At 42.4% G+C, this 26,529-nt stretch overlaps 2 protein-coding genes across 2 annotated transcripts in view; one reads left to right on the top strand and one right to left on the bottom strand.

Moving 5' to 3' along the window:
• Positions 1-4,918: 4,918 nt before the first annotated feature.
• On the bottom strand, positions 4,919-23,865 carry FKBP14 (FKBP prolyl isomerase 14). The gene is made up of 4 exons (XM_063452331.1): positions 23,532-23,865; positions 17,533-17,684; positions 11,264-11,391; positions 4,919-5,406 (listed from the first exon to the last, which is right to left on the bottom strand). Exons 1-4 carry the CDS (start codon positions 23,714-23,716, stop codon positions 5,248-5,250), a joined length of 624 nt encoding a protein of 207 aa, XP_063308401.1. The 5' UTR covers positions 23,717-23,865; the 3' UTR covers positions 4,919-5,247.
• Positions 23,866-24,013: 148 nt separating this feature from the next.
• Positions 24,014-26,529, top strand: part of PLEKHA8 (pleckstrin homology domain containing A8) — a 48,698-nt gene continuing 46,182 nt past the window's right edge. The window contains exon 1 of the mRNA XM_063452325.1: positions 24,014-24,206. Within this exon, the coding sequence (XP_063308395.1) occupies positions 24,140-24,206 (67 nt within the window). The 5' untranslated portion in view covers positions 24,014-24,139. The remainder of the gene's footprint in view (positions 24,207-26,529) is intronic.

Below are 26,529 nucleotides of genomic sequence, written 5' to 3'. Positions count from 1 at the left end.
ACAACCGTCACTGCACAGCAACCATCACTGCACTGCAACCATCCCTGCACGGCATCCATCCCTGCACGGCAACCATCACTGCACAGCAACCATCACTGCACAACAACCATCCCTGCACAGCAACCATCACTGAATTGCAACCATCCCTGCACAGCAACCATCCCTGCACAGCAACCATCCCTGCACTGCACCATAACTGCACAACAACCATCCCTGCACAGCAACCATCCCTGCACAGCAACCATCACTGCACAGCATCCATCCCTGCACAGCATCCATCCCTGCACAGCATCCATCACTGCACTGCAACCGTCACTGCACAACAACCATCCCTGCACAGCATACATCACTGCACTGCAACCGTCACTGCACAACAACCGTCACTGCACAACAACCGTCACTGCACAACAACCGTCACTGCACAACAACCGTCACTGCACAACAACCTTCACTGCACAGCAACCGTCACTGCACGGCATCCATCCCTGCACGGCATCCATCCCTGCACGGCATCCATCCCTGCACGGCATCCATCCCTGCACAACAACCATCACTGCACTGCAACCATAACTGCACAACAACCGTCACTGCAACCATCCCTGCACGGCATCCATCCCTGCACAGCAACCATCACTGCACAGCAACCATCCCTGCACTGCATCCATCCCTGCACAGCAACCATCACTGCACAACAACCATCACTGCACAACAACCATCACTGCACAACAACCATCACTGCACAACATCCATCACTGCACAACATCCATCACTGCACAACATCCATCACTGCATTGCAACCATCCCTGCACGGCATCCATCCCTGCACAGCAACCGTCACTGCACAACCGTCACTGCACAGCAACCATCACTGCACTGCAACCATCACTTCACAACAACCGTCACTGCACAGCAACCATCACTGCACTGCAACCATCCCTGCACGGCATCCATCCCTGCACGGCAACCATCACTGCACAGCAACCATCACTGCACAACAACCATCCCTGCACAGCAACCATCACTGAATTGCAACCATCCCTGCACAGCAACCATCCCTGCACAGCAACCATCCCTGCACTGCACCATAACTGCACAACAACCATCCCTGCACAGCAACCATCCCTGCACAGCAACCATCACTGCACAGCATCCATCCCTGCACAGCATCCATCCCTGCACAGCATCCATCACTGCACTGCAACCGTCACTGCACAACAACCATCCCTGCACAGCATACATCACTGCACTGCAACCGTCACTGCACAACAACCGTCACTGCACAACAACCGTCACTGCACAACAACCGTCACTGCACAACAACCTTCACTGCACAGCAACCGTCACTGCACGGCATCCATCCCTGCACGGCATCCATCCCTGCACGGCATCCATCCCTGCACGGCATCCATCCCTGCACAACAACCATCACTGCACTGCAACCATAACTGCACAACAACCGTCACTGCAACCATCCCTGCACGGCATCCATCCCTGCACAGCAACCATCACTGCACAGCAACCATCCCTGCACTGCATCCATCCCTGCACAGCAACCGTCACTGCACTGCAACCGTCACTGCACTGCAACCGTCACTGCACTGCACAACAACCATCACTGCACGGCAACCATCACTGCACTGCAACCATCCCTGCACAGCATCCATCACTGAATTGCAACCATCACTGCACAGCAAACATCACTGAACTGCAACCATCACTGCACAGCAAACATCACTGAACTGCAACCATCACTGCACAGCAAACATCACTGCACAACAACCATCACTGCACAACAACCATCACTGAACTGCAACCATCACTGAACTGCAACCATCACTGCAGAACAACCATCACTACACTGCAACCATCCATGCACAGCACCCATCCCTGCATGGCAACCATCACAGCCCTGCATCCATCCCTGCACGGCAACCATCACGCCACTGTATCCATTCCTGCACAGCAACCATCACTGCACGGCAACCATCACTGCACGGCATCCATCACTGTACTGCAACCATCCCTGCACAGGACCCATCCCTGCACAACAACCATACTGCACACCAACCATCCATAACGGCACTGCAACTGTCACTGCACTGCATTCATCCCTGCACAGCATCCATCACAGCAATCATCCCAACAGAGTATTCATATCTGCACTGCAACTATTATTGCACGCTGCCCTCACTGCACAGCAACCATCTATGCAGAGCATTCATAACTGCACTGCAACTATCACTGAATGCTGCCCTCACTGCACTGCATCCAACTCTGCACTGCAACCATCACTGCACAGCAACTATCCCTGCACACTGTCCTCACTGCACAGCCTCCATCCCTGCACTGCAACTATCCCTGGAGAGCATTCATAACTGCACTGCAACTATCACTGCACTGCAACCATCCATGCAGTGCATTCATAACTGCACTTCAACTATCACTGCAGGCTGCCCTCACTGCACAGCATCCATCCCTGCCCCCATCATTGCACTGCAACTATCCCTGCAGTGCATTCATAACTGCACTGCAACAGTCACTCACCATAACCATCACTGCACAGTAACCATCACTACACAACATTCCGCACTTCACTGCAGCTCACATTGCACTGCATCCATCACTGCAGAGCAACTTGCACTTCGCTGCAACCAATAGTGCACAGGACCCTGCATTGCAACTCACACTACACAGCTAAGCACACTGCACAGAATCCCACACTGCACTGACAACCTCAGAAATTGCAGGGATAGACTTTTCGCCTAGAGAGGGAGCACTGTATGAGCTACTAATAATTACTATGAATATAATGTATACATCACTGACTGACTACAGTGCACTGCAAATTACACCTCATTGTCAATTACAGACTACAGAGTAGACATGCAAAATATGTATTGAGATTTGACTAAATAAAATTCCTGGCAGTTGTCAAATAAATCTGTTGTGAATCCCGGTGAGTTCACAAATGGACCGAATCAGAATCATGTGAACCAAAGTCCTTTTAAAAATAATTTTAATTCTGATGATTTGGTTCCTTGGTGAACTAACCAAATTTCCAGAATTTATTTGGCAGGAATTTAATTTAAACGAACCACATAAAATTTTATTTTTGCAAGTCTACTATGAAATGCACTGGAAAATATACTGTACACCTCACATGAAGACTACAGTGAGCTGAAAATGATTCTGTATTCACATATATTATAGAGTACAGACTATCATCTCCCTATAACACCTCCAGCATTACATCCCTTTTCACCCGATTTCCTTAATAGCACTCGAGACTTCCTTCCCATTTATTTGGACTTTTTACCACCATTCCAAAATACATCTTCCCTTCTCCTTCTAGGACATTTCCCTGTTAAATGCAGTGCCCAAACTGGAACACAAACTCAACTAATTTATCTTTAAGAAAACTAAGATTTTTTTTAAAATTTAATTAGAAAAACATGTGACCATCTCCATCACGCGAGGAGTCTGTATTCTTCCAATAATCCTACTACTACTGGCATTCATTCCTATTCGCGATCCCTGAAGCTGTATTGACCCCAACAGATCTCCATCTGGAGTGTGGAAGGTTGCCTAGCCCTGTTCTAATCCAGACCAATTCTCTTTCTCTAATGCAGAATCTCCTTCCAGGCCATTACCCAATTCCACTACAGAATACCCGGCATCCGGTCAGTACCTTCTCTACCACTACATCATATCTCCTGTAAGTCCATTTCTGTAACACTACTCTGCCTTTGTCGGAGTTTTACTCCTTTTCTTCATTATAATAGGGTTTATCATATACAAATTCTGCAAGACAGCTGCTAAGTTGGCCTAGATTTCAAATTCATATTGTCCTCATTTGACACATCTGGTTAATTGTGGTTGTTTTTCCTCATTCTTCCTCAGCCATTTTATCAGTGCAGGAAGGCTGAAATTTGAGTTTTCCCTAGTATGTCTCTCTCTGCATTCAGCAGAGTTAATTTAACTCATGTGAGGATATAAATAACACTAACAATATATTATATATAGTCTACATGCGGCTTTTATGGTTCCAACCACAAAAAAAAAAATTATATATATATATATATATATACACACACACACACACACACACACACACACACAGTGTACACATACATATACACACACACACACACACATTTATTATTTGTATTTATTTGTAGTCTGGGACAATAAGCAGAGTTATAGTAGTAGTGATTAAGTTGGTTGTGGTGTGCCAAAACAGACATTTGGGTAGGCGTGCAAAAAAGAGGACCCACCAAAATTGAAATGTACAAAAAGCACTTCATCCACAAAATGTGGGTAAGTGCAACCTGGAATAAATTAAAGTATCCTACATTCTCAATGTGTATAGAGATATTGTACTATTAATGAAGGATCACCATTCAGGGTACAATAAAGTGTAAAAAATAAAAATTTCACTTTTATTGTACCCTGAATGGTGGTCCTTCATTAATAGTACAATATCTCTATACACATATTGAGAATGTATAATACACAGTAGGATACTTAATTTATTCAAGGCTGTACTTATCCACATTTTGTGGATTAAGTGCTTATTGTACATTTGAGTTTGCAACATAGGGTTAAGCCCTAAGACACCCCTGGAGTTTCCTGGTACCTGAATGATTTTGTTGTTGTTTGAACCACCAAAATGTAATAGCTTGATAAAGGAAGAGGTTGGTGGGTAAACCAGGAAGTATCGGGCCAGAGGAAGGGGGGCCTGTGTATTTTTAGGTCAGGTAACCCCTCCCACAACTTCAGGCACAGCCTTCCTGAGGTTGTGGGAGGGGTTGATGGAGACTATCTACCTTTTGTACAATATATTTAAAGAACATGAAAGGTACAAACGCTATTTAACCCGTAAAACTCTTTATTTGCTTTGAGACAAAAACTTTTAAACTTATTAAAATAAAAAAATAAAAACACGTTATAATTTATTCCAATTATAAAATGTCTGTTGGTCCCAATTCGAATGTATTACTCAATGTCGGATGTTTACGTGTCGGTTTGCAAAATTCCAAGTATAACGTTTTCATACAATAGCTTGTATCAGGATAAGTCATAACAGATACATTCCTTGGAACCCAGTGGAGTTCTAGAACTATGGGAAGGATTTCCTTAGGATCACCTGGTGTTAACATCAGTTACATTTGGAATAATTGTATTGCAAGTTCCAAGTACTGCATGTTTTATGGCCTCCCTTTGATTGGCAGATAGTCCTTTTTTTTGTTAAAGCTCATCGTGTATATATGTAAATTCTCTGGCAGAAATGTATCCATCACTATCCTCATCTTCTTTTTCAAATATACTCTCCACAAGGATGTCATGTTGACTGTCATTTACTTGGTTGCCATGTTTCTGAAATTCAAGCCTCAGATATTCCTTTACCTAATTAAAATAAATGATAAAAAAAAAAACATTTTTAAAAAGTGGTTTAATATACAGCACTATATATAGTAACCTCTTTTAAAGGATTGCTACAGAAGCCCAGAGAGGTCATGTATTTAAAAAAAAAAAAAATAAATAAAAAAAATAAAAAAAAAAATGTAATTCTGGCTAATCGAGAAAACAACAAATTATTTTGAGAAAATGACAGTTTAGCGCATTTTTCAATGCATGTGTGCATATATTGACTGGCAAAGTTTTCAGCTTGAAAATAAAGTTTTACAATTCCTGACACTGAGCTGTTCCCTCTTTCCTTGCAAAACACTAATCAGCTGCATGATACCGAGCCAGGCGCAGTGTGACGTGTCACTTCGAGACTACAGCTGCTGAATCTTAAACATCTAAACTGGGCCTCTGTTTATTTTACACAGGGTCTTCTATATCCAATATAGACATAATTACACATTAAAACATACATGCAGGCAATTTTTGAAATCTCCATTAGCAGCCATTTGTGCAGATGTTATACTAAAACAAGGCTACTTGAGACAGCGTCCTTGCTTGTCAATTTAGGTGTACTAAGAAAACAATGCTTGTTGAATTGATCCGATTGGTATAATTTTGCTTTAAAACTTCTATTATACTGACAAATGTTAAAGTATATTTCAAATGGTTAAACAGCATATGTCACGCCAAACATGGTTAGGTATCGCCTTTAACCCCTAACGCAGAGACTCTGCAACTACATCTATGACCCAAACCACCTTACAGACAACATTACTCTTTCTTTATTTCGAAGTTGTTATATTTGAGTTCTTTGTTCATTATATTAGGGAGTGAATAAGTGATGTACAAATTTACGCACAAATGTATCCATCTTTAGGATGGTTGCACAAGGGGTTTATAACCCCTTGTATTCTTCCCCTCTACCCACTTTTTAACCAACTGTTAATACAACCAGGGCTGTATTCAAAGCGAGGCAAAAAAGGCATTTGCCTAGAGTGGCACTTTCAGGAGGGTGGCAAAAAACGCTGCCACAAGCGCCCAGGCAAATGCCTTGTGTCCTGCAGGGGCCCAAGAGCTGGCTTGCTCCCTGGAACGCTCTTCTGTGATGCCACTCCAGCCCCGACATCACTAAGTGGTGTTATATATTAATAATTGGTGAGTGAGAAAATATGTGTGTCTGTGTGTATAAAGTGGTCAGTGTGAGTGTCTGTCAGTATATGTCAAATCAGTGAGGATGTGTGTGTCAGTGTGTGTCTGTCAGTGTATCGTAGAGTGTGTGTCTGTCATTGTAAGTGGGTGTTTGTTGAACTGTGTGTGCGCCAATGACTGTATCTATCAGTGAGTGTATGTCAGTGCATGCATCAATGAGGGTGTGTGTGTCAGTCAAAAAAGTGGCCCTAACACAAAGTGGTGGGGAAAATTCAGATTGGGGTGGTGCCCAAATATAGTCGTACCTAGGGCAGCACAAATCCAAAATACACCACAGACCACAACTGATATCTAGATCATAGGTACGCTTTTAAGTTAGTAGATCCTGCAAGGATCTCCTTTGGTTATGATATCCTGCTGATGCGGGCTTTGTTTACTTATCCTAATTTATATATATATATTAATTATACAAAAACCCTCAATCCAGAAGCTCTCCTTTCATATACTTAGTGACAGGACATGTGACATATGTTGTTACACCTTTGAAATATCTGCATGTCGTTATAAATACTATACACACACAAACTCAATCTTGTTTTGGTTCAGAAATTGGTAATGGATACAATTGTCAATTATCTTCTAAAATCTGCCTTCTTCTGGAATAATGAAAAATAAAAACAATATATATATATATATATATATATATATATATATATATATATAAAAATGTAGTTTTTTTTTTCAAAAGTTGCCTCATTCTTAAAAGGTAAAAGAGTTAAAAGGAATACTAGCTAAACCATTAAGTTATATAAATTTTCATTTTTTTGGCCTCCTACGAATCTACTTGTTTGCAACTGGGATTTTGGCTGCAAGCACAGAGTCTACTTTGTAATGTTGCTAATGCCATATGGGGTGGTGGAAGAGCAAGTCAAGCAGCAGATGAAAGAATACGAAATGATCTTTAGATACGTATATCTTTTAAACTAGAGATTTGCTAGTAATTTCACCAGTATAACGGATTAAATAAAATATACTGACCTGATGTGAATGGCTATCTACATGACGTGTGGACACCAGTTACAGCTTAAAGGACCATTATAGTGCCAGGAAAACAAACTAGTTTTCCTGGCACTATAGGGTCTTTGGGTCACCCTCAGGGTCCCACTCCCGCCGGGCTGAAGGGAGAGGAAGGGGTTAAATTCTTACCTTTCTTGAGCGCCGGGCTCCCTGCGCTGGGGACTCTCCTCCCTCTTCCGACGTCATCCGCTGAATGCGCACGCATTCAATCAGTCCATAGTAAAGCATTTCTCAATGTTTTCCTATGGACGGCAGCGTCTTCTCACTGTGAAAATCACAGTGAGAAGCACGGAAGCGCCTCTAGCAGCTGTCAGTGAGACAGCCACTAGAGACTGGATTAACCTTATTGTGGTCTCTGAAACTGCTATGTTGTTTACAGCTGCAGGGCTAACCCTAGATGGACCTGGCACCCAGACCACTTCATTGAGCTGAAGTGGTCTGGGTGCCTATAGTGGTCCTTTAAGGCATCATTACGCTTGTATTGCGTTTGATAAGCTCCAGTGTTTCTGCTGATGCCTAAAGAGACACTCTGGGCACCAATACAACTTTCATAGATTTCTGGGCTCATTAATACGCTGTAAATTTTTTATTTATTTTTTTTTAACAATTTCACGTTTTTATAGTTTTTAAAAAAAAAACAAACATTTCTGGAAGTCTTTTTCTTTAGTGAATGGTGTGGCTAAAGAGGCAGGCTCATGGTTGATTTGCACATGCAGCAAAATACATAATATGAATGAGGTGAAATCAAGGTACCGTATATACTAGAGTATAAGCCGAGTTTTTCAGCAAATTTTTTGTGCTGGAAAACCCCAACTCGGCTTATACTCGAGTCAATAGTCTGGTATTATGGCAATTTGCATTGCCATAATACAGACAAGGGGCTGTGGGGGCTGTCAGAGCTGTAACTTACCTCCCCTGCAGCTCCTGTCAGCTCCCTCCTCCTCCGCGCCGTCCGTTCAGCACCTCGGTCAGAGCTGACATGGACGGTGCGGAGGAGGAGGGAGCTGACAGGAGCTGCAGGAGAGGTAAGTTACAGCTCTGACAGCCCCCCTGTCCCCCACTGAACTGCCAATGCCACTGGACCACCAGGGAGTAAGAGCCCCCCTCCCTGGCCAGCTAGCAAGCAGGGAGGGGGGACGAAAAAAATTATAATAATAATAATAATAATAACAAAAAAATAATAATATTAAAAAATAAAATAATAATTAATAAAATAATTCATAATATAACAATCAAAATGCCCACCCCCACCAACACATACACAAACACACACTCACACTTCATTCATACACACACACTGCACTCATACACACACACTACACACACTGCACTCATACACACACACTACACGCACACACTACACGCACTCATACGCACACGCACTGCACTCATACGCACACGCACACGCACTGCACTCATACGCACTGCACTCATACGCACACGCACTGCACTCATACGCACACACACTGCACTCATACGCACACACACTGCACTCATACGCACACACACTGCATTCATACGCACACACTGCATTCATACGCACACACTGCATTCATACGCACACACTGCATTCATACGCACACACTGCATTAATTATATACACACACACACTGTAAATAAATATTCAATTAATATATACACACACACAATGCACTCATACACACACACACTGCACACATACTGCACTCATACGCACACACTGCATTCATTATATACACACACTGTAAATAAATATTCAATTAATATTTTTTTTTTAGGATCTAATTGTATTTAGAAATTTACCAGTAGCTGCTGCATTTCCCACCCTAGTCTTATACTCGAGTCAATACGTTTTCCCAGTTTTTTGGGGTAAAATTAGGGGCCTCGGCTTATATTCGGGTCGGCTTATACTCGAGTATATACGGTAGATTAATGAACCAAAAGAGAGAAGAAAAAGGAAAATCCCCCAAGGGTGTTCCTGAGCTGGCAATAAGGAAACAATGACAATTAAAGTAAAAGTAACAATTGCCTACATGTCCTAGAGAGTATAGTATAAATATACGGTAGATTAATATTTCAGCAAGGTCAAGGAAAATCTGAGACATGGATACACTATTAGGGGCTTAAAATGAATAGGAAAAAGTAACAGATGGGTCACCCCAGCCAGAAGTTAACGCATTTTCTGAACTATAAAGGCTCCAGGAATAGGTAAATGAAATGAAAATGAAATTCTCTAGTTATTCAAAGGTGATGATGGAGGTGGCTAAATGGATGTTACAAGGCTGTCTGGTTCAGTAGTAAAGAGGACTGTTAAACAGTATATGCCACAAGGGGGCGAGAGAGAGAGATAAGCGGTTTCTAATGAGAAAAGACATGAGAGTTGCAAGGATTAGAAGTATTGGGGATAAAGAAAAAAGCAAAACAAAAGCAAAAGATTAGAGATCAGCCAACGAGAAGCGTAATGTAGCAGTCAAACCTGGAAAATAAGTTTAAGTGGACATGGGCATCTGTGGTGGGGGAAGAGGGATGAATGGATTCCCCACCCATAATATGTAAAAAGACACACTAACAATAATAATTAATTGTGAAATAATATACCTATACTTGGAGACGGCAAAATGTACCGGAATCTTAGGACAGGCTGAAGGTTTCCCAAATACAGAGAAACACGAGACTGCCATGAATTGCTGGATTTCCTCCATCATGAAAAAAGCACACCTTGATCCATAGGCAAGGATAAATATTATTTTTTCAAACGTGAGCGTACAGATAAGACACACAGGAGGAGAGCAAAGATTACCACGAACGGTAAAACAGTTCCGTCTGCTCCCGCACCTGGTGTGTCCTAACTGTTTGGTCGCCAAAAATAAGGAATATTTTTCTAACCTATAAATTAAAGCACTCTTCTTCTTCATGGTGGAAGAGACCCGGAAATTCACTTAAAGGACCACTATAGGCACCCAGACCACTTCAGCTCAATGAAGTGGTCTGGGTGCCAGGCCCATCTAGGGTTAACCCTGCCTGCTGTAAACATAGCAGTTTCAGAGAAACTGCTATGTTTACTTTAGGGTTAATCCAGCCTATAGTGGCTTCCGCGCTTCTCACTGTGATTTTCACAGTGAGAAGACGCTGCCGTCCATAGGAAAGCATTGAGAAATGCTTTCCTATGGACTGTCTGAATGCGCGCGCGTTTCTTGCCACGCATGCGCATTCCTCGGAAGAGGGAGGAGAGTTCCCAGCGCCGAGGGAGCCCGGCGCTGGAGATAGGTAAGAATTTAACCCCTCCCTCCCCCTTCAGCCTAGTGGGAGGGGGACCCAGAGGGTGGGGGGGGACCTAAAGACCCTATAATAGTGCCATGAAAAACTAGTTTGTTTTCCTGGCACTATAGTATAATGTCATGATTCCCTTTTATTCCAGAAGTTTGGTCCTTAATGGGTTAAGTTTAATAAGTATTAAGAAAACCTTATTTTCGGAAGTATTTGTGTTCGGGATGCAACACACCACCCAGAAGTGACAGGTCAGGTTTCACGTTGATACCTGGTTTCCGGCAAAACTTTCAATGTTTTCGAGTGGTAACGCAATATGCAAAGAAAACCATCCATGTGAAGATAGCGCTAGGGCGCTTGCTTCCATTTAAAATATAATTACCTCATCTTTAGATAACTTCCAGTCATCGTTAAGATCCATCTCTTGGAAGGATTCATGTGATCTTGGTCCATTTCGGATCTCAATAAGGTCAATATGGAAAATAAGGTTGCTTTCTGGAGGAATTTTACCTGGGGGAACGTTAAAAAGTGAGTTAAAGGAGGCACCCTTTCCTGAGCTGTGCAAAAATATACAAATATACAAAATAATTTATTGCTTTGTCTTTCTATGACGATGTTAGAGCATTGTGAGAGAATTGTTACTGGAGTATTTATATATATATATATATATATATATATATATATATATATATATATATATATATATATATCACTTAATATTTCTGCAGCAAGTCAATGAATATTTGATTAATTATTATGCTGGATTTAAATCTTCTTAGGGCCCCTGAATACCACCTCTACATGAAATCAAAGTAGGTATGTTAGTTTAAAGGAAGGCTATAGACACCAGAAGCACTACAGCATAATGTAGTGGTTCTGGTGTCTATAGCCTGTCCTTGCAGGCTTTTCAAAGTAAACGCTGCCTTTTCAGTGAAAAGGCAGGGTTTACATTGCTGCCTAGTAACACCTCTAGTGGCAGTCATTTTGGCATCCACTAGAGCTGCTTCCTAGTTCAGTGCTGCACAGTGTGTTGCACTATGAACGCTCCCCATGGAGTTTAATTGTTTCAATGTATCTCTTTGAGGAGATGCTAATTGGTGCTGCGCAGCGTTTTGCCACGCATGCGCAATAGCCTCCCAATGAGTTCCTATAGGAAAGCATTAGATTGGAGGTGTGGCCAGCTGCAGAGAGACCAGCATGGAAATGGAGAAAAGGCAAGAAAAACATCATTTTAAGAGAGGTGGGCCGGTCATCTAAATAACTATATAAATACAGGTTTCCATTCCTAACACTATAATGATCCTTTAAAATAAATGTTACACTATACTTTTCATGAGACATGGATACGGTGTATTACCCGCCGCCCCCCCTCCCCCCTCAAACCCAATAAGCAATCTAGTGCCATTGAAGGGACACTTCAGATTTGTAAAGCACTTTAGCTTGCTGTAGAGCTTTATTTATGCAGAGTGTGTCCTCTTTTTTTCATTTTACAAAAAGCACAGATTTTAATACTTATAATTAATTATCAATTAATCTTGTTACAACCCCTGGCTCTCAATCAGATAACCAGTCATATTGCTTCCTGGCAGTTTAGTTCAGTAGAGACTTTGCCCAGAATACTTGGCTTGCTTCTCGTTGAGCTGCATTGGGAAAACTGTGATTGGACAGACATAGAAAGTCTGGGCGGGGTTAGAAGGGGAGGGCTTGCAAAGGCTTCAAGAGATATGCAGCTTTTGCAAGCAGTTTTATATATAACCCAAATGAAAAAATGCATAATTAAATGCATGCATGTTTTAAATCAGGTATATCTACTAAACAGTGATTTATTTTGCATTTGGGAAGTAGAGTTTCCCTTTAAAGAGTGTCAAATACACAACCATAATTAAATTTGCGGTAGCAAACTGAAGGTCTAACATAATAAAACTATCATAGTATCGTGTGTGTTAATATATATATATATATATATTTAACATACATGTCACAGGCTTAAAAAGAAAGGTGACTCCCAACACAAAGTTATCGATTAGGTCAAAGAGTAAAGAGACAATGGGACACACAGTAGCTTACCGGATTATACAGGTGCAGAGTTAGGGAAGTGTGTGAAACTGGCATGCAACCAGCATACCTTTTTTTCTGGGGTAAAGGTGGTGCCTTCTTATTCATGCATAAAATACGTGCAACCAAGAGTAAAACAGATAATGTGTTAGTATATGTAGGAGAAGTGGAGTTATGTTAAAATGTACAAAAACTATAAGAGTGCATAAAACATTAGTAGAGACGCATATTGTGTACACTTTGTAATCGAATAACTTGCACACACCCAAATTACATTTAAACATGTAATGTAAAAATGTACACACACACACACACACACACAAACACAAACACAAGTAAAATTTAGATTAATAGTGAATCAGGCAAGAATGTACAATGCTGAATAAAAAGATTGTTTGCACATAGATTTAAAGATGTGTGCAAATTATATTTTAACATTAACACATTCTCATACATTTTCAATAAATCTAATATTTAAATGAAAGGATGCATCGCCCAAAGATAAAAAAGAAATCTGACAGCAGGGCCGGCGCGTCCATAAGGCGGCTCAGGCGGCCGCCTTAGGGCGCACCGGCCCGGGGGGCGCAAAAGTCTGGGTGACCGGCAGGAGGTTGGGAAGCGCACAGCTCCCCTCTCCTGCCGGTCACTTCTTGTAGCGTGGCCGAGCGCAAGCCGGCAGTGCCGGGGACTGTGTGGAGGGGGCGGGGATATGAACACGTCATATCCCTGCTCCCTCTGTAGCACACAGCGCGGCTGGCGCCCAGCAGGGGCAGAGCTACCGCCGGCCCCCTACGTCAGCATGGGAGCAGAGAGGAGGCAGAGAGGAGGGGGGCTGGGCAGGACCAGCTCCTCCAACTCCCAACTACCTCAGGCAGCACTTTGGATCTCAGGTAAGCCACCCTCATGAACCTGTCTGTCAGTGTGTGTATGTCTGTCTGTCAGTGTGTGTATGTCTGTGTTTGTGTGTATGTCTGTCAGTGTGTGTGTATGTCTGTCTGTCAGTGTGTGTGTATGTCTGTCTGTCAGTGTGTGTGTATGTCTGTCTGTCAGTGTGTGTGTGTCTGTCTGTCTGTCAGTGTATGTCTGTCTGTCTGGCAGTGTGTGTGTGTATGTCTGTCTGGCAGTGTGTGTGTGTGTGTGTCTGTATGTCAGTGTATGTCTGTCTGTCTGTGTGTGTGTATGTCTGTCTGTCAGTGTATGTCTGTCTGTCTGTCTGTGTGTGTGTATGTGTCTGTCTGTGTGTGTGTATATGTCTGTCTGTGTGTGTGTGTATATGTCTGTCAGTGTGTGTGTATATGTCTGTCAGTGTGTGTGTGTATATGTCTCAGTGTGTGTGTGTATATGTCTGTCTGTCAGTGTGTGTGTGTATGTCTTTCTGTATCATTGTGTATGTATGTCTCTATATGCCTCTCTGTTTCTTTATGTCTGTGTCTGTATTTCTGTGTGTGCCTGTGTCTGTATGAATGTATGTCTGTGTTTGCACGACAATGTACCTGTATGTGTAGATTGTATGACTGTGTTTGTTTGATTGTGTCTGTATATCTTTGTGACTGTGTGCCTGAATAATTATGTCTGTGTGGTTGTATGGTTGTGTGTCTGTATGTTTGTGTATTTGTGCATGTATGTATTTTTGCCTGTATCCATGTCTATGTGGGAGAAAAAGAGAGATAGATAGGGACTGGGGGGAAGAAAGAGACAGAAAGGGGCTGGCGGGGAAGTAAGAAATACAGAAGAGGGGTTGTAGGAGACACACTAAAGGGCACAAAGGGGCCAAAGGGGTAAGACATTGAAGAGGTTGGATATGCAACACTAATGGGGGTAAGAAATTCAAAAGGGGGCTACGAGACACAGAGGTGAAGATGCATTGTTTATTTTTTTGTGGGGAGGCGTGGGGTGGGGCGTCAAAATGCATCTTCGCCTGTGTAGTCAAAAATCCTAGCACCGGCCCTGTCTGACAGTACACTCGAAGAAGAGCTTCAGGCGAGAAACTACTATATTTCACCTGTGGGGGGTGCTTGCAAAATAAAGACTAAAAAGGTTACTTACCTTGAAAGTAACCCTTAACAGACGCCTCCCACACCAGGGTGAGATGCTCCAATCAGGAGTGGCTCATTCTGGTCTGTATTGAGAGGGCTTATCTTATAGATGCCCTTCTAACAGAGGTTTATGAAATATGTATTTTATTCCCTACTAGGAGATCCTATCATCACACAGGATAATTATAACAGATCTACAAACAGCAGCCAAGTGCCGCCATAATCATGCGCAGCCCTCTGTTCTCTTAAATGATGAGAAAGAGTCTTCCATATGATGCACGCAGGGTGCATTTTATTTTTACAAAATTGCTGCGCTTATAAGCCACTCTTGGATATGAGAGTGGGTTTGAGGGTGCTCTTAATACCAGGTAATTTGCAGTAATGGAAAGTGGTTATGGTGCTTAGACTGGTACTTTAACTTTGATATAAGTTAATAGAATATTCAGTTAATTACAAATGTGGCTCCATTGTAGGAAACCCAACAACCTAACACCAATTACTTGCACGGATTTCTCAATTTTTACTCATCAAGAACGAAGATGAACTGACTAAAGCGTACATCTCTGCAGGAACAATGTCTGTACGGCAGATGGAACTAATAAGAAAGTTGGTCAGGCTCCCATTATCATCTTCTTTATAGTGAAGGTTTATTTATTTAGCAGCAACATTTTCTGCAACACTTGACTTGGTCTTAAAGGATTGTACAAACTCAGCTTGACAAAGCATAAAATACTGATTCAATATTAGGCCTTCGTTTTAGTTTCTTTCGTTGTAATATAGGTTTGGATACGCAGATAAGACAATGATTGTTAATCTTACATACATCTCCCTTGCCAGTTACAACAAGCAACAAAACGCAACAATAAACAAACAACAAAAAGGCACAAAATAATGTTAAACAGATGCTGACCCTTAATTCAAATATTAATGATAATGCAAGCATGGATTCAACTCTATCTCCAAACACCATAACCACTGCAGAATGAATTGGTGATTATTGTGCCAGGAGTGCCCTTAACCCCTACCCACCCCATTGTAAGCACTTTGACTTGTTTCCTGAGGGCCGCCCGGCGCCGCTTCCAGCCTCTGCAACTAATACTGGAAGCCTAAAGGTTCTAATCAGTCGACGTGCTAAGCCATTGAGCACTGCTTTGCTTCTCTGTAACTACAACATAACCATAGCAATAATGCCAGCAGTTTTTGTATGCTGTAAATAAATAGCTTGAAATAGCCTACAATTTGTAATTCATTTTTCGGTTCATTAAAATATGGTGTTTTTTTTTTTTATGAGAACTTTGCGAGTGTCAAATATCCATCAATCCATCAATTATTACCACTGTATTTTAGGCATCTACCTTTGGTTCCACCTATTTTAAAAGAAACACTATAGTCACCTAAATTACTTTAGCTAAATAAAGCCGTTTTAGTGTATAGATCATTCCCCTGCAATTTCACTGCTCAATTCACTGTCATTTAGGAGTTAAATCACTTTGTTTCTGTTTATGCAGCCCTAGCCACACCTCCCCTGGCTATGATTGGCAGAGCCTGCATGAACAAAAAAATGGTTTCACTTTCAAACAGATGTAATTTACCTTAAATAATTGTATCTCAAGCTCTAAATTGAACTTTAATCACATACAGGAGGCTCTTGCAGGGTCTATCAAGCTATTAACATAGCAGGGGATAAGAAAATCGTAATTAAACAGAACTTGCAATAAAGAAAGCCTAAATAGGGCTCTCTTTACAGGAAGTGTTTATGGAAGGCTGTGCAAGTCACATGCAGGGAGGTGTGACTAGGGTTCATAAACAAAGGGATTAACCTCCTAAATGGCAGAGGATTGAGCAGTGAAGCTGCAGGGGCATGTTCTATACACCAAAACTGCTTCATTAAGCTAAAGTTGTTCAGGTGACTATAGTGTCCCTTTAAGGCTGTATAGTAAAGCATAGATTGTTTTACCATTTTTGTTCAAAAAATCTCCCAAACTACAAACACTTAAAGGAACATTATAGGGTCAGGAATAAAAACCATGTATTCCTGACCATATAGTGTTAAAAAACGACTATTTAGGTATCCAACTCCCGCTTGCTCCCCCCCCCCCCACAAAAAAGGTAATAAACGTACCTTTATTCCAGCGCGGCGCCAGCTCCACCCCCTATCCGTCTCTTTGGCGGAGATCATGAGATCAGTACTTTCCTATATTAAAGCACTGGATTTGCCGAGATGGTCACCCTGCTGGCCAATCAGCATCTCCTCATATGGATGCATTGAATAAATGCATCTCATCTGCAAAGCATGGAGATGCTGAATGTCAGTGCTGCACATTGTGCAGTACTCACCCAGGAAGCCCCTTTAGTGGCTGTCTGACTGACTGCCACTGTAGATGTCCCTAGGGAGCAATGTAAACACTGCCTTTTCTCTGACAATGGCAATGCTTACATTAAAATGCCTACAGAGACATACTACACTCACCAGAACAATAACATTAAGCTGTAGCTGTTCTGGTGACTATAGTGTACCTTCAAGTGGTAGCTATTCCCCAGTGAGAACCATTTCACTTACCTTTCCCTTCTTTTCCATAAGCAAGAGCTGCAGGTATCGCTAACTTTCGTTTTTCTCCTACACACATGTCCTTGAGACCTTTATCCCAGCCTTTGATAACTTCTTTAATGCCTAGTGTGAACCATACAGGTTGGCCGTTGTTATCTTTGTAACTAAGAATGGAAAAAAAATTTTGGTTAACAGGCAAAAGCAAATATATGGATTATTTTAACAAAAATCATATGTAGGGGTGGCACAAAAAAAACGGTTATTGGAACTGAAAAGAAATTATATTTACACACACAAATATATACCAGTATATATCTCAGCACTCTCCTTACAAAAACTCGCCTGGGTTCTGATCCAAATGTGTCCACAATATAGAAAAGAGTAATCCAGGATGCACTCACAGGTCTTAAGCTTGTATAATGTGATTTATTAATAGAAAAGTCACATACAGCAAACGGATCGACGTTTCGACCCTGCCGGGATCTTGAAAAAGACCCGGCAGGGTCGAAACGTCGATCAGTTTGCTGTATGTAACTTTTCTATAAATCACATTATACAAGCTTAAGTGCAATATATATATATATATATATATATATATATATATATACACACACACACACACACACACACACATACATACATACATACCGGTATATATATATATATATATATATATAGGCAAATACACTGCCAGTTGTGTTCTAATCATTTTTTATCGCCTTGTTCAGAGACATTACGTTGAGTAGGCTTGCTAGTTTGTGCATGTTTTAACATGTATAGATGGGATTCATATGGCAGCAGTTATATATTCCTGGCATGTTTTGTACAAAAAAGATTACAGACAGTTAAATCATGTTACATTTTTAGAAATATGGCATTCAAAGTGTTATTTTTTTTAATTTTTTTAATTCTATACTGCTAAATAGAAAATAGAAAACATTAGATTAACGTGTATATTTAGTGTAGTGATACTGTTTTGTTGCGAATTGAGAACAAAGAAAGTGATATTATTGGTTTGCTTGTATTGCCTTGTATCACTCACACTGAAGCTACGAGTGGGTAGCATATACACAGCTAATGTAAAGGTTTCATAAAAAGAGAGAGAGAGAGAGAGAGAGAGAGACTGTCCTTAGGGCGATAATATGCAGGCACACGAAACTCAGCCATTTAACTTGCTGTGAGGCCATAAAGAGTGACCTGACTCTTTGGCTACTCAGCATGTAATACAATCATATGCCTAATAAACAGGGCCAGTGCAAGAATTTTTGCCGCCTTAGACAAAAGAGAAATTTGCCGCCCCCCCCCCCCATGTGATATCACAATGCCCCACCCATTTTTGGGGCCCCTTACACAGCTCAAGGTTTGGGCCCTCAAGGTCTGATGGTGAGTAGGCCCATAAGGCCCACCCATAAATCCACCTACATGTTCCACCCATGAGTTCGCAGTTCGCTCACAGGGAGTGGAGTGTGTAGGGGGTGTGTTTTGAGTTATTGTAGAGGATCTAAAGTGTGTGCTTATGGATCCTTGGTGATTCTCCCCCCCCCCCCATCCTTTAGTGCTCTCTCCTACCCCCCCCCCCCTTCCTCTTAGAGCTCTCCTCTGCCCCCTGTCCTTTAGAGCTCTCCCCTGCCCCTTAGTGGTCACTCCTCCCCCCCCCCTTTACATTAGTGGTCTCTCCCCTCCTCCCCCCCTTTTCATTAGTGGTGTCTCCTCTCCCCCGCTTAGTTGTCTCTCCTCTCCCCCCCACCCTTAGTGGCCCTCTCCTCCAGCCCCCATCCTCTCCTCCCTCCCTCAGTGGTCTCTCCTCTCCCCCCCACCACTCCCCTAGTGGTCTCTCCTCCACTCCCATCCCTCCCTTAGTGGTGTCTCCTTATCCCTCACCCTTAGTGGTCACTCCCCCCCCCCCTTTAATGGTCTCTCCTCCTCCTCTCCTAGTGGTCTCTCCTCCATCCACCCTCCCTCAGTGGACTCTCTATTGTAGCGTGGCCGTGTTCCGGTCCGCGGTACAGGAGTTTCTGCTTCCTGTACCATTGCCCGGAGCGGAGCTCGGCCATGCTACACTGAGGGACTGGCAGGAGGGAGCGCTGTATGCTTCCCTCTTGTCGATCCCTCATATCTTCCGCCCTAATGGATGCACCGGACCGGGCAGTGCTGCAGCCGCCAGAGACTCTCTATAGAGCGCACAGGCGGCTGCAGCATTTGAGGGGGCGGCGCTCCTGCCCAAGTCGCCTATAGGATGTGCCGGCCCTGCTATTAAAGGGACACTATAAGTACCAAGACCACTTCAGCTCATTGAAGTGTCCTATGTCCCATGCCACTTAACCCAACAGTGGTAATTATTGTTGCAGTTTCTCAGAAACTGCAACAATTTCCTCTCAGGGTTAAGTTTACCTCTAGTGGCTGTCTACCAGACTGCCACTAGAGGGACTTCCAGGTTATTAGGTGACCAAAATTTGCCTAAATTACTCTGGACGTCTTCACGCTGTGCATGAGGACATCCCGCGTCAATCTTTTTTATTTGTCCTGCTTGGGAACACTTCCCCACACAGGAAAAACCTACTCAGTGACGCAGACAACAGTCTTTCCGTACCTATGTTCCTAGCCAGCACTAGCAGCATCGGCTAGGGAGTTTCCATAGCAACTACATGCTGTGTTTGGTATGCTTGGGAGAGCAAAAGGACTACCCATGGGTGGTCTTTTCTGCTCTCCATCGTCAATCAAATTGTTGCCATAGAGTGTATGCCAAAGAGTTGACTTATTCCCACTCTATTCATCTGCTAGCAAAACTGCTTGCACAATGTATAGATAGTTTCATGGGCTTAGTGGTTTGGGGCACAGCAGGTCCCCTTTAAGCTAATAAGTGGTGTATTCTGTAGTGTAACAGGTAAGAGAGTGAAGTGGACTGTGGAAGTACAATGAGAGATGTGTGTATACTATAAACAATGATTAATTATGCAAATACTCACAACAACGTGTTCACTGGTTTTGGTACATAGCAGCATTGAGAGAAAGGAAAGTTATTAAATTATTATTAAAGACACTGAACTGACAGCAAAACAGGTAAACCTTGATTTAGGCACTCAAACTCTATATTATTAATCTTATTATTATTGGTATTTATATAGTGCCAACTAATTCTGCAGCGCTTTACAATAGTACACCTTAAATCAGTGGCTCTTATGCTTAACACAGGGCTGAATCTAGGAACACGTCAAAATAGGTTAGGAGCCAGGTTTTATTTAAACTAATAAAGTTTAATTTTCAATTACAAAAATAAAATCCTAAAAGGGACACTGTAGTCACCAGTACCACTACAGCTTAATGTAGTGGTTCTATTGTCAATATCTGTCGCTGTAGGCTTTTCAATGTAAACACTGCCTTTTCAGAGAAAAGGCAGTGTTTACATTGCTGCCTAGTAACACCTCTAGTGGCAGCCACCACAAGTGCTTCCTGGGTCAGTGCTGCACAATGTGCAGCACCTCATTGCTCTGCATTGAGGAGCTGAACATTCCTCATAGAGATGCAGAGACTCAATGCATCTCTATGAGGATATGTTGATTGGGGCAGCGTAGCATTTTCCAAGCATGCACAATAGCCTCCCAATATTATTATTATTATTATCGGCATTTATATAGCGCCAACAGATTCCATAGCGCTTATGGGAAAGCATTGGCTTGGTCGAGATCATCACGATTAATTGTCTCAGTGATGGAGGCAGGGTAACCACAATGAGATATGCGTGTCTCTTTAGATTACCAGCCCCCCCTCCGATCTCATGGGAATGGTGCTTTCGGAGGGGGGCTGGTAACCTAAACAGACACACATTTTCTCAAACACTCACAAGTTGTTATTATTTTTTATTTTAGTTTAAGTCCATTTAGCCTCCCTACCTTTGGGAGAGCTGGAGTGAATCCTTTTCCTGGGGTCCTGAGAGGCTGCTTTTTTGGTAATGCCGGGCTGGAGTGACGTCATATTCCAGATTCTAGCATCATTAAACAGCGCGAGGATGCAGAGCAACAACTGCAGAAAGATTACTGCTCCTTCGCTGGCGTCTTGTCCCCCCTGGGCCGGCCACCTCCGCTGAATGTGCTGACAAAAACCCAGAGGCCAGGACAAAATTCCTAGTCGCCATGGCAACCTGGGATTTGTCGAGCCCTGTCTAAACACATAGCTAGGAATCTCAAAGTGGATTCCTGGGATACTTAAAGGGTTAATACAACCTCTATGGCCACTTCTGGTTTTAGAAATGGGCATGGATCAGCAATCTGTATGTGCAGCTTTTCTGCTTAAAACGCATACACACAGAAAAACCTGCATTTTGTGCCACGGTCTAGGTGTCCCTACCCCCAGCTCACGTTATTTAGGAAGCCTGGAACTCTGTTCTGGACCGCCTAATGTGAGTTCTGTGCAAAAATTACATCTGTTGTCAGCACGCACGGTGCACTGACGACAGATGTAATCACGTTCTTCACTTGCAGGCAGTGCTGTGAGTGCGCCTTCTAGTAGACGTCAAGTAAACGTGTACAGTAAAAATGTTCCTTACCCTCCCTAATGTGAGCCATCCCACATGAGCTTTTATTTGTCCGTGGCTTTTTTTCTTTTGGTACCCTCCCTCACTTCTAAAGTCCAGCACACCTAAGTAATGTTTCAACATTTTATTTTTTTTGCACCACACAATCCCTTCCCCGGTGCTTTGGGAAGGAGTATGTAATCATGAGTTGGGCAGGTTTTAGCAGAGAGATGCTGCATGCACACTTCATTTTCTGAGAGAGACAAGTTGGAGCTGCATGCAATGCATGAATGCCTTTTGCCAGTCCTTACATTGGCTTCCTGTACCCTTCAGGATGCAATTCAAACTACCGACACTAAAATTATAAATCTGCTTTTAACAATTGCTCTTTTCATTACATTTCCTCTTATTATTATGTTATTATATATATAGCGCCAACAAACTCCGCAGCCCTTTACAGTGGGTGGATGAACAAACGTAGTTGTAACCAGACAAGTTGGACACACAGGAACAGAGGGGTTGAGGGCCCTGCTCAATGAGCTTACATGGTAGAAGGAGTGGGGTAAAGTGACACAAAAGGCAAGGATAGTACTAGACTAGTGACAGTTGCAAGAGAGGAATCAGTCAGGAGCTATTAACAGTTTAATTGATATGCTTTTATGAAGAAGTGGGTTTAATGATTTTTTGAAGGAGTGGAGACTGGGTGAGCATCTAACGGAGGAGGGAAGCGAGTTCCACAGGAACGGTGCAGCCCTCGAGAAGTCTTGAAGGCGAGCATCAGAGGTGGGAGTACGGACAGATATCATTAACAAATATACCCCATCGTCGAATGATCCCTTCCTCCTAGATTGCAAGCTCCTTTGAGCAGGGATCTCTTTTATCCGTTAACACAGGTCCAAGTTATCAACCACTCTGATTCACTTTACAGGATTTCATCCAATTTGAATATTGTTTGCTGTTTCATGCATGAGATGAGGATTGCTTCTGTCTTCGCATGCATTAATTCCATGACAATTTTGCAAACAGGAATGCACTCACTAACACTATTTTACTCTCCCATTAAAAGTTGCAAGAGACCAATGTTTGGCGCTTGGCGTGAGTGACTAATTATAATAAAATAATTAAATAAAAACAGAGTTGTCAGATGCAGACCACAGCATAACCTGCAAAATAGGTTTGTATTCATTATTTTACAAAAAGTTTTATTTTTTTTAAAAAATGTATTATTATTATTATGTTTTTATATAGCGCCAACAAATTCCGCACTTTACATATGTGATACAAGAGGTTGCAAATACACATAAAAATGTCCTTAAACATAAATTAGAAAAGATACAAATTACCAAAAAAAATGAAATAATAACAATGATGTTTTCAAGAAGCAGCTGGAGTAACCTTGGGATAATTTCCAATCAGCTGGCCTTGTGTCTAATCTGGTATTAGAAATGTACAGGCAAACCAGTGAGCTGGGTTTAAAGGGAAGCTCTGAGTAAGTACTCACGTGGAATGAAACTGAGATCCATTTTTTTCCAAGAATCCTTCAAAGTGGATCAGCAACATGTCCCCATACTTGGTCCTTCTCTTACAGATAAATGGTTTCTCCATCACCTCGATTTGCACCTCTGGCTCTGGGATAAGGGCTCCCCAGGCCAAGGCAAGCAGCACGGCAAGCAGGATCAGCTTCATGTTGGCCCCTTTCCCCAGGAATGCTCCCCTAAGCGGTCATGACGGGAGCCTGGAGGACCTCTCAGAGCTCCATCAACGCCTCAGCACCAGCAGACGTGGCACAGCTGTCCCTGGACCCACCGCTAGCTGGTGGAACGTTCAACTCCACAGCGCCACTTTCTGATTGGCTGGAAAAGTGAGGCGGAGACAGAGCTCACCGAAGCCGCTCATTGGCTAGGGCGCGCTGGTTGTGGAACGTGATTGGTTGCTGCTAGCATGCAGGAAGAAGCGGACATTGGGTGTTCGGGTTCCAGAACACAGAGTTTCTTGTTCGAGCCCTGCTGATAGTAGCAGTTGGATGGGCGTTCTGTGACGTCACCGCGTTCCATTCCACCTCCAGGAATTGTCTCTAGACATGCGCTGCTGTCTGGCTCTGGGTGTTAGATGACTGGGGAGCACGGGGACTCCGACATGGAGGGGATACTGTACAAGTGGACTAATTATCTGAGCGGTGAGTGTTTACCATCACTCTGGGGCTATTCACTAAACTGCGATATGAACACAGAATAGCAACATTTAGCCGACAATAGCTGATGTGGGAAAAATTCTAAAATTCCACTATAGTCACAGCTTGGTTGTTATAGTCTGAATTTTACAATTCGCTGTTTAGTAAATAAAGCCATAAACCATGTTCACTCTGGGCGAGTTGCTCACTGATACTGGGTGCAGCCCATCTCTGTAACACTGGTATTATTACTATTACTGACTCATGTATTCATTGAAATTCACTGTGAACACCCAGCAATGGACTTGAAACTAAGAATTATTGTGTTTCTTGCTCAGGTAGCACAGTGTCTATCAAAAGCTTCATTTGGACTCCTCCAATATATATTAGTTACAATACCTCTGCTGGACAGCTGTTCCAGGCATCTACCACTCTTTCTGTAACACCTGTTTGCACCTATTAATCCTTGACCATGATTTACTCTTTAACCTAGTTTGGTTTCTTACTCTGCCTGTCCTTTTGTGTGACAGATAATGCCACACTTTTGTAATTTGTTATTATTTTATGTCTGCTCAAATATTTGTGTGTTGATCAAGCGCTAGGAGCTATAGCGTCTTATTTTGGTTTTTGGCAGGACACATTTTGCCGTTTTGGAAAGAACCCATATTTCATATGCAAATATACCCACATGTAAATATAAGTGGGAAACAAATGCTACTTGACTGTTAAAGGAACACTTCAACGACTATAACTGGCACAATGTATGCAGATATAGTTATAGTCTTATTATGTGTTGTATGACAAGCACAGCCTGATCACACTGTCCAAGCCAAAGTTTTTAATTTGCAGTTGCTGTGCACACACTGTATACTTGCAGCAATGTCCCCCTGCTGAACTCCGGTACTCTTCAGTCATTTTGCATGAAATAAATGGGAAAGTTGGATTGGGCCTCAGGAGATGAAGATAAAACTCAAGCAATGATTTAAACCGTTTTCGTGGACTGCTTCATGCACAATAATGAATCTAGTATGTTTCCTCTAAATTCCAGCAATGCATTTTATTCTGTCCTAAACATGGCACTGTTCATATAATGTCCCTAATAGGAACACAATGGTGGGGAACCATTGTATTCCAAACTAAAATACTTCACAACCACTTATGTTTATTGCAGTAAAGTTCACTATTTCATGTCAGACTACTTATTTAATTAATATTCTAAGCACCATAACCACTACAGCGCATTGTAGTGGTTATGGTGCCATGAGTGCAGGGCGTATCTAATTGGTGCTTAAAATGTTACTTTAACACTGCCTGCGCATACCAGGTTTCCCTTTTGGTGATCTCATGACCCATACTAAATATGGCATGGGCTGTGTCCGTCTACGACCTGTGATCTGCACTATTGTTAGAAATCTAGGAGACCAAGAAGTACCCATTTACATCATATGTTATAGGTCCGCATGTGAAGATATACCCACCCTGAGTTTTTGACAGTTGCAATTACTGTTCCTTGCTCGGGGCTGTTAGGATCTCTCAAGGTTACAATGTTCATGTTGGTGTCTTAGAAACTAGTTTTTTTCTTATCTTTCTTTCCACCCAGCTGATTTGTGGAATGGGAAGTCCTAAACTGCTGCCAGGCGTTGGACATGCCCTAAGTAAGCCATACTGTGCTTGTACAACCTCATCCCCTCTGTTCCTGTTCGTCTAACTTGTCTGGTTACATTTGCATGTTTGTTAGTCCACCCGTTGTACAGCGCTGTGGAATTTGTTGGTGCTATATAAATAATATTACAAAATTCAAGACTAGTAACGGACTAGGTTGTACTGATATTTGAAGTTAATCATTCAAAGCACCACAGCCCCAAGGACCTGACTACACACTTGTTCGTGATGGTAAATTACACAACATATTTCATATTTTCAGTTCAGCTATTGTAGACTAAGATACTTTGATTTCTTACATTTCAAATTTTAGTCAATAAACCTGTCTGGTTTTTAAAGGAACACTATGGCGTTGGGAATACAAATATGGTTTCCTAACGCTATAGTTTTTAGCTAACTGAACTAATGTTCCCCCACTGTGTGAAGGCTCAAAAGGTGAGTTGTTCTTCCCTTTCAGACTTTCAGCTCTCGCCGTACTGGTCTCCATCCTTCTTGCATACTTCCTTGTCTGAGAACATAGAGATCAATGATCCCAGCCAATCCAATGTTTTCCGATAGGTTAGTAAACATGCAAGGCAAAACTGCGCACTGCGCCAATCAGATGGTTTCTATGGAGCGCTTCTAGAGACATTTAAAAGCTGCAATGTAAACATTGTCGTTTCTGCAG

The sequence above is a fragment of the Pelobates fuscus genome, chromosome 4 (assembly GCF_036172605.1).
Source record: "Pelobates fuscus isolate aPelFus1 chromosome 4, aPelFus1.pri, whole genome shotgun sequence".
Lineage (NCBI taxonomy): Eukaryota > Metazoa > Chordata > Amphibia > Anura > Pelobatidae > Pelobates > Pelobates fuscus.
The sequence above is the reverse complement of the archived record's forward strand: the minus strand, read 5'-3'. Positions and strand labels throughout refer to the sequence as shown.